General features: G+C 47.1%; 1 protein-coding gene across 1 annotated transcript in view; it reads left to right on the forward strand.

Moving 5' to 3' along the window:
• Positions 1-471: 471 nt before the first annotated feature.
• The window catches only part of LOC132836641 (nesprin-2-like), a 41,113-nt gene continuing 26,540 nt past the window's right edge, over positions 472-15,044 (forward strand). The window contains exons 1-4 of the mRNA XM_060856032.1: positions 472-508; positions 8,282-8,457; positions 10,154-10,304; positions 12,956-13,138. Coding sequence (XP_060712015.1) covers positions 8,300-8,457; positions 10,154-10,304; positions 12,956-13,138 — 492 coding nt within the window. The 5' untranslated portion in view covers positions 472-508; positions 8,282-8,299. The remainder of the gene's footprint in view (positions 509-8,281; positions 8,458-10,153; positions 10,305-12,955; positions 13,139-15,044) is intronic.

Genomic DNA, 15,044 nt, shown 5'->3' on the forward strand with positions numbered 1-15,044 from the left:
CCCCCTGGTTATTGACCCCTTGACTAAGGGAGGAAAGGTTTCTCCTTGCATACAATGTGTGGGCCCCTTGGGGCTTACTACACCTGAAAGAGGCTGAGTGCCAGTGTTGGAAAAGTGGAGGATGAGGGGGTGAAAGCTGCCTTCATTTGTCCAAATTGAGAGGCGTTAATGCATTTCCATGCTGCCCGTGTGTGTGTGTATATCTCTCTCTCTCTCTTTTTCCTGGGCTCAGTACCTGAGGCAGGAAACTGGAGGCTGTTACCTGAGCTCGGTTGACCTTTACCCTTGGCACTCTTGCAAAACAGGAGACGCACCCTGTGTGCTGGAGGTTGTGTGTTGGTGGGGGGGTAACCCCTGCACATTGTCTGGGACCTGACCCTTAGAGAGGAGTCCTGATTAATTTCACACAGAGTGACTCCAGCACAGGGTGCTGTTAAGCAACTGCACCTACGGAATCAGCCGACTGGAATCAACAGCTTTTTGCAGGAAAAATCCGGCAGACTTGGAGGTAGGCTTTGTTGCTGAACTGGGGTGCAAACGCCTCCCCACCCCCATCTCCACCCCCAGCTAGGCCTCTGGCCTTCTAACTCTAGGCTGCATGTACACTTCGGGCTAAGGAAGGCTACACTGTCATTTCCATGGCAACTGATCTCATCACGAAACTAGCATCTCAGATGATTTTAAAACTCAGGGGTTTGGGAAATTTATTTTATGCAGGGCATGTAGGGAGTCCAGAACCCAAGTCAATGTTCGGGGGAACAGGGTTTCGAACCACCCCGTGGTAGATGGTGAAATTTGAATTCAATTTTTGAAAAAAAAAGGAATAATAATCTCATCTCGTGGTGTCATGTGACTATTGTCAGTTAAGACAAAAGCTCACCTGGTTCACTAATATCCATTAGGGAAGGAAATCTGCTGTCCTTACCCGGTCTGGCCTACATGTGACTCCAGACCCACAGCAATGTGGTTGACTCCTATGTGCCCTCTGGACAGACAGGGATGGACGATGGATGCTGGCCTAGCCAGGGACGCCCACAGAGCTAAAAATGAAATTTTAAAAACTTTCAGCTCTGGACTACGGTCAGAGGACAGGAGAATTGCAAATGTAACAGCCTTGCTCGAGAAAGGGTTTGTAAGGATAAGTGCACGATTAAAGACCAGTCATTTAACTGATGGGGAAACATCTTGAAATAATTGAAATTGAATTAATAGTACCATGAAAGGACGTGGGATAATAAACAAGAGCCTGTACGGATTTCAAAGGCTATGTCGTATTTAACTAACTTGCTGGGTTTTTTTCCTTGTGTGTTGATGAGTGTGATGCTTCTGATGGGTCAGTAGAATTATTCAATATAGTCCTGAAGTCTGGGTGGCAGAGTAAAGGTGATTGGTATAAGAGGGACAGTAGCTACGTGGATCCAAAATTGGCTGAGAGATCAGAAAGCGAGTAATGATTGATGCATATTTTTCAGGCCGGAGGAAGGTTTGTAGTGACATCCCCCAAGGTCCATGTTGGGCCGCTTAGCTGTTCCTGATATATTAATGGTCTTGATTTGTTTTTGTGTGTGTGTGCAGGGAACAGTTTGCAGATGATACAGAAGTGTTGTAAACTAGAAGGAGGGTGATTTTGAGCTAAAGAATGACGTTGACAAGTTGGAGTGGACAGAGAGGTGGCAGATGGGGTGCAGTAAAGTGTGAGCTGATGCACATTGGTACAAAAAACACAGACAGACAGAAAGCACAAAACAATTCTAAAGACTGAAGAGCAGAGGGGCCTGGGTGTATATGTGCCTAAGTTATTAATTGTGATATCAATGGGTAAATTGAGCAGTTAATAAGGACACTTGTTAGATCTCAGCTGGAGGACTGTGTCCAGTTAGGCTTTAATGAGGATGTGAATGCACTGGTGACAGTGCAGAAGAGGCTTAAGATAGACTGAAGAAATTGGGACTGTTTTCCTCAGAGGAGATTTGATGGAAAGGGCTTCAGTCAGCATATATTGGGGGTTGGGGGGGATGCGGTACTGTTCTCACTTGTGATGCTATCGAGAGAGCGAAGAGACAGATAGAAGGCAATTTGCAAAAGGAGCGAATGTGGTGAGAAAAATCTTTTTTCTTCCTCAGTGAGTTGTTAGGGTCTGGAATACACAGCCTGAGAATGTGTGTTGGAGTCTGAGTCAATGAAGCATTCGAGAGGATATTTGAGTAGAAATAATAGGGTAGGAGGAAAAAGGCAGAGATTGACACTGTGTTTTGTTTTTAATTCACTTGCGGGACATGGGTGTCACTGGCTGAATCATTATTTATTGCCTGTCTCTAACTGCCCTTGGGAAGAGCTCTGACTCAGCCACTGTACTGAGGTTCTGAAGTAGGAATGACAGATTTCCATCCTTAATTTTTGGTGACCCAGATGGGTTTTTACAACCATCAGTTGTAATTTTATGGTTGCCGTCACTGGCACTAGCTTTATATTGTGGATTTTTCAAAACTGATTTTAGAATTCCAGGATTTTAACCCAGCATTCGCCTGGGCCTCTGGATCAACTAGTCCAGTTGTGTTACTGCAATATGACCATTAGGGCTACAGGGATCAAAGGGTGTGGGGCAAAGGAACAGGGGGATGATCAGCTACGATCATATTGAATGGTGGAGCAGGCTCGAAGGGCTGAATGGCCTATTCCTATTTTCTGTGTTTACCTTGACATTAATATGCAATGCTGATGCAACTAAAGCAGTGCCTCAACTATTCTAGTCTTCCAGAAGGTTTCCCTTTCTGTCCCTCTTGTTTTTGTTTGTTGTACCAGAGTGTGAGCCAAGGGTGTCGTCTTGAGTCACTGCCAGCAGGGGGGGCTAACAGCACTCAGTTCGAGTGTGAAGAGCTGAGCTGAGCTGTGATGGACACTCATTCAGGCAAGCACCACTTTGCTCTGTCCCATTCTGCCCATGCCAGCACAGGTTGGCTCATTGGTTAGCACTGCTGCCTCAGGCAACCATCTTTGGGGGTGGATATAGCCATGGTATAGGCACAGTTCATGGGTCAGGATAGAAGGGGAGAGCCTGGAGGGATGCTATTCGATGTGGACTAGGTGGACCAAATGGCCTGCCCCTCCACCATTGAGGGTTCAATGACTCATTGTCCTGGGCTATGCTGAGGTCCGAGATGGGGGACATTGGTTAGTACTTGGCCAACCTCTCCTTAGCTGGGACCTTCTGTAGGGAATGCCCTGACACACGCACGTCACTCTCACTCGACCACCACTCCGTGCAGAGCTTCCGAAACACGCACATGTATTGCTGGAAAAGCTCAGCAGGTCTGACAGCATCTGTTAATGTTTCAGGTCCAGAAACTCGGAACTGATGGTGGTTGGGAAAATGTCTGTTTATATGCAGAAGACAGAGTGGGGGGATGGGAAAAGGAGTAAATGATGAGTGGGGATCAGCCTGGGCGAATGAATAGCTACTAATGGGGGACAATTAATGGCTAACAATCTGTGTGTGTAATAGACTGTGTAATAACAAGGCAGAAGTGGGTACTGCAGATAGTGGAGATCAGAGTCAAGATTAGAGTGGTGCTGGAAAAACACAGGCCAGGCAGCATCCGAGGAGCAGAAAAAAATGACATTTCGGGCAAAAGTCCTGATGCTGCTTGACCTGCTGTACTTTTCCAGTACCACGCTAATCTATGTGACAACAAGGCCTGGGGTAAGGACAACGGAGGAGGTGTTTCAAGCCCTAAAATGGTTGAGTTCCGTGTGAGTCCAGAAGGCTGTAGAATTCCAAGTGGATAATGAAGTGCTGTTCTTCCAGCTTGTGTTGAGCTGTGCTGGGGCAGAGGTGTTGTCCAGGGAACATGGTGTGGTGTTTGCAGACAGAGCTTTCCCCCGTCCACAGCCTCTGTTCCCTTTTTGTGTTGCAGACCCAGATAGCCTGCACTGACAGGCCTCTTGACGATGTATTTGGGATCAAGTGATTGATCCTCTCGGAGGCTGACAGTCACGCACGGACACTGCACATCAACAGCTTACCCTTCAGTCACAGGAATAAGTCAAAACCAGCTCATCTACTAGCCCATTGGAGACAGCGGCATTGTAGTAATGTATACAGAGGCCTAGACCAATGTCCTGGGAACATAAGTTCAAATCTCATTGAAACAATTATTGAACAAAAATGTCTGGAATTGGAAACGAGTAATGGGGACCATGGCATTACAATTACAACATTTAAAAGACATCTGGCTAGGAACATGAATAGGAAAGGTTTGGAGGGATCTGGGCCAGGAGCAGGCAGATGGGAATAGTTTAGTTTGGGATTATATTCAGCACGGACTGGTTGTACCGAAAGGCCTATCCGTGCTGTGTGACTCTCTTGTTAAACCGTCTGATTCTTTAGGGAGAAAGGGGTGCCATCCTTACCTGGTCTCTGGCCTACACATGACTCCAGATTTGCGTGCAACATGGCTGACTCTTAAACGGGCTCCGAAATGGCTCAACAACCCGCTCGATTCCCAGGCAATGAAGGCCCACTTTGCCATGCTCTGGATGCCAGAGGGGTGAATCCCTCACCCAACTGGAATCGTGTCCAACTGTGGCCGGTTCACCCAGGTATTGACAAACCTACAACGCCAAGGCTTCCATGATGCCCCGGATTGCTCCTGATGGTTCCAAGGTTGTGGGAGTTTCCTGTTGTCAGTAGCTCTGGCGCAGCAGTGGTGCTCTATTTCATGGGGTTATGTCTTTAACCTGAGAATCTTTTGTTTCACCCCACCCAGAATCAGAAGCATTGTGGCACAGGAGGAGGCAGTTCGGCCCAACACTCCTGTGCTGGTTCTATTCCCCTTCTGTCAATTTCCATATCCCTGTACTCTAGTTTGACCCATTTAACCATCTGTTGTTGCTCTTGAATGCCTCAATTGGACTTCCTGTCCCCACATTTCCAGGCAGTGCCTTCCGCACCCTAGCTGGCTGTAAAAGGATTTTCTCCCATCGTCCTTACTTCATTGGAACATTGCTTTAAGTCTCGGGAACCGCTTCCCCCTATCTACTCTGTCCAGCTCCGCTCATGATTTTGAAAACCTCAATCAATTCTCCCCCTGAGCCGCCGCCTCTCCAGGGAGAACAATCCCAACTTGTTCAATCTATCCTCATCACGGAAGTTCCTCATTCCTGGAACCATTCTTGTAAATTATTTCAGCACTCTCTCCATTGCGCTCGCATCTTTCCGATAATGTGGTGCCCAGAACTCTACATCAGAGTCCGAGCCCTTTCCAACTCCAACACTCGGCCTTGTCCTATTGATTATCAGCGCCTTGTCCCTTTCCCATAATTCCCACAAATAGTAATCAGTGTTTGCCAACTGGTGGATCAAAAGGGGTTTCGATCGTTCTTTTGTCGGGAATCCCACTCTCCAATTAACACATTCTCTAATTTTCTAAACCCTTGTCTGATGCCATTTCAAGGCTTGAGCCACAAAGACTTAATTGTTTTTCCTACCCAGTCCAGTATCAGCACAAGCTGTTCCAGGGTATTCTGTGTCTGAGTCTCAACTTCTTATCACGTAAACCACTCTGGCTGACGTTCCCATCACTTTAAGCTGTTCTTATCAGAACAGGCAAAGTGCTAAGAATTAACTGTTTCCTCACGAACCTTTACATAAGGATCTGCTTCTCTGTCCCCGATTTACGAGTGTCTGACTTAAAAATGTTTATCAGTATGAGCGTGATCCAATACATGGTTTTACTTTTTAAAGACCCAATATGTGATCATTTCCTGTGCTTAGCATTTTCTGTTGTCGTGAGTCACATTCCAACTTGCGAATAGACTCCAGCTTGGAAACCATTTGCAACCCAGGTCTGCCTGTATGAGCCAATCACTGAACAATTCATCAGCATCCTACACCTATCTCGCTCTCCTATTACTAACAACTCTTGCTTTAAACAAAAGTGTGATAAGTGATAGTCCCCTTACATCTCACAGCCTTGACCCATCAGCACCCATTTCTCATGCAGTGTAAATTGTTGCTTTAAATTTTGGCATTCCTGCACTCAACAATTGCAGGATGAGAAGCTTTGATAGCAAGCCTTTCAGTTCTAAGGAAGAGTTGGAGGATTTGAGATACAGGGAGAGGCTGAACAGACTGGGGCTGTTTTCCCTGGAGCATCGGAAGCTGAGGTGACCTTATAGAGGTTTACAAAATTATGAGGGGCATGGATAGGATAAATAGACAAAGTCTTTTCCCTGGAGTGGGGGAGTCCACAACTAGAGGGTGTAGGTTTAGGGTGAGAGGGGAAAGATTTAAACTGGACCTGAGGGGCAATGTTTTCACACTGACAGTGGTACGTGTATGGAATGAGCTGCCAGAGGAAGTGGTGGAGGCTGGTACAATTACAACATTTAAAAGGCATTTGGATGGTAAATGAATTGGAAGGGTTTGGAGGGATATGGGCCGGGTGCTGGCAGGTGGGACTAGATTGGCTTGGGTTATCTGGTCAGCATGGACAGGTTGGACCGAAGGGTCTGTTTCCATGCTGTACATCTCTATGACTCTATTAATTGATTTCTCTGCACAGAAGCTGCCAGACCTACTGAGATTATTCAGCAATTTCTGTTTTTGTTTCTGACTTACAGCATCTGCAGTTCTTTTGGTTTTCAATGCGTCAATCTGATATCAAACAAGTTTTAACTCTTTGATTAAAGTATGTCATGATACTTGTATTTTTGATATTGAATAGCAATCATGTTTACAGATTACAGATTAAATTCACTTTGAATTGGAATTCCCAATCTTTTATCTTTGGGGTGGCTCAGTGGTTAGTTAGCATTGCCTCACAATGCCAAGGACCCAAGTCCTTGATGTCAACTAGGTGGACCTCAGAATGAGTTCCCTGATTGGGGCTGTTAACCTGGTCCAATCAGGGAGTCCTGGCTGACAGATATAAACAGGAATGTCAGGGGTTCTATTCATCTTGAGACCAGGCTGTGCGCTAACTGGGTCAGTGTCATGTTGCGCGTGTATAAGTAAAGGGGGACAGGATACCGGCCTTAGTGGAGTTATTTCAGATTAGAGGTAGAAAAGTCATGGATTCATACAATGGGGAAAGTCCAGGATACAGAGAAATGCAGGATGGTGGAACTTGAGTAGGCCATTCAGCCCTTTGAAACTGCTCCACCATTCAATAAGATCTTGGCTGATCCAATTACCAAATTTGAACTCCATTGTCCTACTGCTCTCCTGTAATCATGGACTCTCTTGTCAATCCAAAACCTATCCAAGTCAGCATCGAATGGACCGAGAGACCCAACCTCTGCTGCCTTCTGGGCAAAAGAATGCCATAGCCTGATGACTGTCTGTCTGAAGGTGCCTTAAAAGTGCAACCTCTCATTCCTAACCAATGATATCCCCTGCAGAACCTGCACTAGTCCCACTTTCCAGATCTTGGTCTCTATCCTTGAATTTTAGAGTGTGGGAGCAATTAAATGACATAAAGATGTCTTGGAACAAAACACAAAGGGAGCAGTAACGGTTGTAGAGAAGTGACAGAGCATCGATCCAGCATATAAGGTGTTAATGGCAGAATGCGAAACAGCTCTCTCTGAAAGGTGACAAGACTGAAAATCAAGACCGGACTGAGCAAAGGGAGGAACAAAGTCAAAGTAGGATAGAGTTCACGGTCTGAAATGGTTGAACCCAGTGTTTAGCCCAGAAGTTTGTAAAATGCCTCATTGAAAGACTATTCAATATTCAGCTTCTCTATTCACTGCTGCCTCATAGCACCAGGGTCCCAGGTTCGATTCCAGCCTCTGGCGACTGTCTGTGTGGAGTTTGCGCATTCTCCCCGTGTCTGCGTGGGTTTCCTCTGGTTTCCTCACACAGTCCAAAAAGACGTGCAGGTTAGCTGGATTGGCCATGCTAAATTGCCTGTAGTGTCCAGGAATGTGTATTAGCCACAGGAATTGCAGGGTTACAGGGATAGAGTGGGGTGTAGGTCTGGGTGGGATGCCCTTCAGACGGTCAGTGTGGGCTCGAGGGGCTGAATGGCCTGCTTCCACACTTTGGAGATTCTATGATCTGTCACTGTCTTTGTTGATGGATTTTGTTTGACTCCACATTCTGGAGTGACATTAAAGAAAGCATTTTGGAATTAATTCTGTTTTAGGGATAACCAGCTGGTTCTTGAGATGTAACTGGTTCAACATCGAGGTCTATTATTTGGTGGGGCGGGGGGTGGGGAGGAGAAAGTGGAGGGAATTGTTTGAGTCACTAACACCTCTTCCTCTTTTTGTCCAGAGCCTGTGAAGTCTTGACATGCACAGAGACACGAGTCTGTCCTCTGGTTTTTCGGACCACCCCCTATCGGATTACTGGATCTCGCACTCTGAGGAAGGCAATGCTCGGTCCCTGATGAGAATGCCTGATGGGCAGCAGTGTGACATCTGTGCCCCATCCCTCGAGAGACGCATCAAGTGAGTATGGCAGGCAGTGGTCTCCCTCTGACTCTGGGGCATCAGCTGCTCAGATGTCTCCTGTCACATATGGCACGTGACCCTTGGGCCTGAGCCTCGCTGTCCTAAGGGGAAAGACCACAGGCACTGGTCCAATTGTTTGTTCCATTGTTGAAAGATTGGCACTAGTCATAGAATCATACAGCCCCTTAGTCCCTGCCGATCAAAATGTCCATCCACACCTACCCTATTTCCCTGCACTTGGTCCATATCCTTCGGAACCTTTCCTATTTCTGATGAAGGGCTTTTGCCCCAAACTTCGATTTTCCTGCTCCTCAGATGCTGCCTGACCTGCTGTGCTCTTCCAGCACCACTCTAACCTAGAATCTGGTTTCCAGCATCTGCAGTCCTTGTTTTTACCCTGAACCTTTCCTATCCATGTTTTGTCCAAATGCCTTTTAAATGTTGTTAATGTACCCGCCTCAACCACTTCTGCTGGCAGCCCATTCCATACGCGTGCCACCCTCTCTGTAACAACAAAAAAGTTGCCCCTCAGGTTCCTTTTCATTCTTTCCCCTCTAACCTTAAACTGATGCCCTCTAGCTCTCGATTCCCCAATCCTGGGAAAAAGACTGAGTCCATTCATCCTATCCATGTCTCTCACAATCTTATACACTTCTTCTATAAGATTCTCCCCTCAGTCTCTTGCGCTCTAAAGAAACCCTCCTAGTTTATCCAACCTCTCCCAAAACTCAGACCTTTGAGTCCTGGCAACATGCTTAAAGTTTCTTCTGCGCGCTTTCCAGTTTAACAACATCCTTCCGATAGCAAGGTGACCACAACTGTATATAATTTTACAAGTGCAGTCCTGTACACAACTGCAACATAACTTCCCAACTTCTATACTCAATGCCGTGACTGATGAAGGCCAGTGTGCCAAAAGCCGCCTTCACTGCCCTGTCTCCCAGTGACTCTGTTTTCAGAGAACCATGTACCTGAACCCCAAGGTCCCTCTGTTCCACTGCACTCCTTAAGACCCTACCATTCACCATGAAATTCCTGCCTTGATTTGACTTTTCAGAATGCAAGACTTGTCTATATCAAGCTCCAATTGCTATTTCTCAGCCCATTTCCCCAGCTGATCAAGGACTTGCTGCAATCTCTGATAAGAGACGAGTAGTAGAATTTCTGGAATAATCAGTTCACTTACATGCTTCTCTATGCTAGATTTCTGCCTTCTGTCCTGCTCTCCCTATGGTATTCTGTCCCTGTTACCTCCAACCCTGAAGTGCTATTTATTCGCAGTGAAGGGTATTTCCGTGACATCATCACAAGAATGCTCCAGAATCCAAAAGCCCCTTGTACAACAGTGCAGGGGTGTCACCAGGGTGATTCCAGGTCGATCCCACAGGTCCCATAGAATGCCAAGTCAGTCGATTTGTTATAGAGTGGCCTTGGAAACATGCAGCATCTCCCAGACACTTGTGTTTCCAAGAGTCTGTGTCAGTGTCTGGGAATTTATGGCCTTTGGAGATTTAAATGCCCACCACGTTAACAGGCTGCTTCGGTCGGGAGGAAGATTTGACCATTCCTTAGTTTTCCTGCCTCCATTGGAAAAGGGGTGGGGGAGGATTCCAAGGAGGGAGGGTGTTTTGAACTGGATCTCCGCCACAGGAATATCGGGATCACTGGAACAGTTCTCTTCCATCTCCCACAGAATGGAGCAGTCCTGGCAGCTATGGCAGGAATTCCTGGATGACTATTCCCGGTTCAACGACTGGATGCACTGGGCTGAAGCCCTGGCCAGGGAGCCCCTCTCTTCACAGGTTCTGTATTCCGAGGCTAAGGAGGAGCTGAAGAGGTTTGAGGTGAGTGAACTCTGCCGGAATCCAGCCCTGGTGGGTCACCCCTTCAATCCTAAACCACTGGGGTCTACGAGATGGGGCTCAACTCTCCTTAGCTTGCAAGAACCCTGAAGCAGTCAGCAAAAGCTTCTAGAACCTTCCACCCCTGGCCCATTGATCCAACTTCTTTTGCATGGAATGCCTGACTTTCAATTCCTTTCCACAAGAGAAAGACCTTTAGAGAAGGATTTTTTTTGTTTTGACTAATCTGAGGAGAGGCCATTCTGTCCCTCAAACCTGAAAATTGTTGCTGGAAAAGCGCAGCAGGTCAGCCAGCATCCAGGGAGCAGGAGAATCGACGTTTCGGGCATAAGGCCTCACCATCATCCTGTCAGAGCATGTTTGATTGGTCCGTATGCTATAATCATCATATTGTGTGGCTTTAGTCTCTATCCAGGGTCTGCTGAGAGAATGACATCAAGAACCCAGCTCTTCCAATCTGGGTCCAATCCCGACTCCCAATCCAGATCAGATGGAAGTTGCCCACTTACCTTCCCAGGATGTCGGGCCAGATGTCCAGCGCAGGGTTGGTTCTAGTCCAGAAAACCACTTGGGCTGTGTCAGTGGGACTCTGTGCAGGATGTCTGTCTGTTAACAGTATTTTCTGCTTTATTTCACGAAAGAAGCAGAGTAAAGGTTCCAGAGCCCCCCTCACAATGACTGGGAAGGTACTCATGTAAGGAATGGGAGTTAGTGGGCTCAGGGGCACGGTGTGTATGTTTGTTTGTGTGGGTGTGGGGGAGAAGAGAGACTGGGTTGGCAGGGGTGAGGGGTCTAGCTTGGTGGGGTGGAGAGTTAAGTCAGGTAACTGGGAAGGAGGTATGGGGGATGAGGTAAGTGGGTGAGAGGTTTGGGTGGCGGGTGAGGGGTTACTGGGGGGAGGTCTGGCAAGTGGGTCAGTGGGTAAAGGGGAAATTAGTAAATGGGTACAGAAGGGGGGTCAGTAAGTGGATAAGAGGTTGCGGAGGGTCCCCGTGTCTGCGTGGGTTTCCTCCGGGTGCTCTGGTTTCCCCCCACAATCCAAAAATGTGCAGGTTAGGTGAATTGGCCGTGCTAAATTGCCTGTAGTGTTAGGTGAAGGGGTAAATGTAGGAGTATGGGTCTTTGGCGGGTCGGTGTGGACTTGTTGGGCCGAAGGGCCTGTTTCCATACTGTAAGTAATCTAATCTAATAAGTGGCTGAGGATGTATGGGAGGCAGGTGGTGGCTGACAGGATCAGCTGGATGGTGGTTCAGGCCGGTGTAGGGTGTTGCAGTCAGTTTACTGCAGGGTTTGGTGAGTGTGGCCCTGGGGGTTGGAGGAGTTCAGGGTGAGGTGGTGTTCCAGTGAGTAATCGAGAGGATCAGTTTCACAGTTCATCAGGTGTTTGAACCAGTTTGAATCTGAATAATTATCCAGTCAACGCAACTCTCCAAAGGTGCTCAGTTCTGTAACTCCTGAGTTGTGGACTTTGGAAAGTTTGAGACATTGGCTAATTGCTGATAATTGGAAGTTTAAACTTCTCTGATAATTCTCGTGAGGTCAGAGCATCAGAACAGCGGGGCAGCACGGTGGCACAGTGGTTAGCACTGCTGCCTCACAGCGCCAGGGACCTGGGTTCAATTCCCGCCTCAGGCGACTGACTGTGTGGAGTTTGCACGTTCTCCCCGTGTCTGCGTGGGTTTCCTCCGGGTGTTCCGGTTTCCTCCCACAGACCAAAAGATGTGGGGGTCAGGTGAATTGGCCATGTTAAATTGTCCGTAGTGTTAGGTAAGGGGTAAATGTAGGGGTATGGGTGGGTTGCGCTTCGGCGGGTCGGTGTGGACTTGTTGGGCCGAAGGGCCTGTTTCCACACTGTAAGTCTAATCTAAAAAAAACACTCCAGATGAGTCAAAGTACATCTTGCTGGGTGTGTCTGACCTGTGCTACCCATAGACTGGGACAGCTGGAGTAATAATTTATTTATTCGAGACACATTATTGTAGCTTCAAATTGCTACAAGCCTCTGACCAATCAAAATCCCTGGTATTGTCAAAAAGAGTTTCATTATCATATCCTACAGTCAGGCGTTCCTTACTCAACAAATACCTTTCAGTCACTTTGAATCTGTCCCCTCTGATCTCCTTGCCTCCCAAATAACTCCTCATTGCACATTTGGTGGAGAGAAACTGAGTCTGTGCTTGAAGTGGACTAGAGATGGCGAAAGATAACCTTTGTTTTTCTCTCTCTGTCTGTCCACGAAAGCTGCTGAATTTCTCCAGCAATTTCTGTTTTTCACCTTTCAGATTTCCAGCATCTGGCGCTTTTGCAAAATGGAGATTCCTAAGAGAGGGGAAGAAAAGGACAGATTTTAAAATTAGGAGTTTAGATTTATTAAAAAGTAAAATTAGAAATGTCAGGCACAGATGACCATTTCATTGTTTTGTTGTTTTGCTTCATGTAGAATAACGATCTCAAAACAGCCAGGGTTTGTTTGACTTTGAGGTTCTCCGAAAGCAATATTCTTAAACTGCGACCATAAACCGAAGTGCTCTGGTACTGTGACTCCCTGAGCTGATCTCCCGTAATGCCACAAGGCCTGAGAAAGGGCCCAGGCCTTAAAACTAACTATGGACTTTCTTTCTCGTTGGGAATAGTGTCTCCAGAAACGGACGGAAGAACACGTGATCCAACTGGAGTCGATAAACAGACGCTACAGGCAGCTGGCCAGGGAACAGGGCATCAGATTGGCTGGCAAGCTGAAAGGAATGGTGCATGATGGGAACCAGAGGTGGGACAACCTCCAGAGAAGAGTTGGCATCATCTGCAAAAGGCTAAAGGTAATTGACCACTCCCTGTTGAACCCTGAGAGGTGTTTGGCAGCTGCCACCCACTGTCCCTGGAGAGAATAGTCAGGAAATCTGAGGTTTTCAAAATCCTGAGTGGACTGGACAGAGTTGATGGGGACTTGTGAAAGAAACAAGAGTGTCAGGGGTGTAGTTTAAAATGGTGTACAAATGAAGCAAAGGTGATGTGAGAAAAAATACTTTATGACAAAGCACATAGTTAGAATGGACTGGAATGCGTTCCCTGGAAATGTGGGGGAGGCAAGTTCAATCGAGATATTCAAGAGGTTGTTGGTTTGTGATAGAACATAGAACAATACAGCACAGAACAGGCCCTTCGACCCACGATGTTGTGCCGAACATTTGTCCTAGCTTAAGCACCTATCCATGTATCTATCCAATTGCCGCTTAAAGGTCACCAATGATTCTGACTCTGCCACTCCCACAGGCAGCGCTTTCCATGCCCCCACCACTCTCTGGGTAAAGAACCTACCCCTGACATCCCCCCTATACCTTCCACCCTTCACCTTAAATTTATGCCCCCTTGTAACACTCTGTGGTATTGGGGAAAAAGGTCTCTGACTGTCTAATCTATCTATTCCCCTGATCATCTTATAAACCTCTATCAAGTCACCCCTCATCCTTCGCCGTTCCAATGAGAAAAGGCCTAGCACTCTCAACCTATCCTCGTACGACCTATTCTCCATTCCAGGCAACATCCTGGTAAATCTCCTCTGCACCCTCTCCAAACCTTCCACATCTTTCCTAAAGTGAGGCGACCAGAACTGCACACAGTACTCCAAATGTGGCCTTACCAAGGTCCTGTAGAGCTGCAACATCACCTCACGACTCTTGAATTCAATCCCTCTGCTAATGAACGCTAATACATCATAGGCCTTCTTACAAGCTCTATCCACCTGAGTGGCAACTTTCAAAGTGTTTGGGAATGTGGGGGCAATGGCAGGAGATAATAAAGCTGGTATAGGTGCAGTGGCCTTCTGCACTGTTACAGTGATGATCATAGCATAGGAACATATGAGATGTGGGCGTCACTGGTTGGACCAGCATTTATTGTCCAACTCTAATTGCCCCTGAAAGGTGGTGGTGAGCTGCCTCCTTGAATCGTTGCAGTCCATGAGCTGGAGGTTTGACCCATCATACTGTTAGTGAGAGAGTAGAAGGAACAGCGATATACTTCCAAGTTAGGAATGACGTGTGGCTCGGAGGGGGACACGGAGTTAATAACAGAGGGAATACTGACACCAATAATCAGGGAGAATGGAGTCATCTGTACTGGAAAGCTCCATTACTGAGATCAGCATTCCATACGTCAATAAGAGTTTGTCAAACAATGGTAGCTATAGACCAAACCAAGAGCTACAGCAGCACATGGAGACTGGGATGGAGTCAGTTAGCCCCCTCTCACAGGACAGGAAACAAGCCCTGAGTTTGGAGCAGCCTGGCCCACATTAACAAAGATGTGGAGGTGCCGGTGTTGGACTGGGGTGGACAAAGTTTAAAAATCACACTACACCAGGTTATAGTCCAACGGGTCTATTTGGAAGTATAAGCTTTCGGAGCACTGTTCCTTTGTCAGGGAGCACATCAACAAAGGGGTAGCAAGGTCAGGCTGAGCCCAGAACCCAACCCCAGCAGCACAGGCACTCTCTCTGCACGGGTGGTGAGACTTTAATACCACTTCATTGACCGGAAATTCCATGAAATGCTTTCCAAGTGTCACAAAGCAAAGTGTCACTTTGCTTTCTAAAGGTTTCCGTGCCTCAAGGAGATTCTGTCCTAGATTTTTTTTTCAGAGGGGAGTAATAAACTGGGCCGGGCTCCGATCAGTCTGGTTTGGTACAGAGATGAAAAGGATTTTGAGGCCTTTTGTTTATATGTA

Source organism: Hemiscyllium ocellatum, chromosome 47, assembly GCF_020745735.1.
Source record: "Hemiscyllium ocellatum isolate sHemOce1 chromosome 47, sHemOce1.pat.X.cur, whole genome shotgun sequence".
Classification (NCBI taxonomy): Eukaryota; Metazoa; Chordata; class Chondrichthyes; order Orectolobiformes; family Hemiscylliidae; genus Hemiscyllium; species Hemiscyllium ocellatum.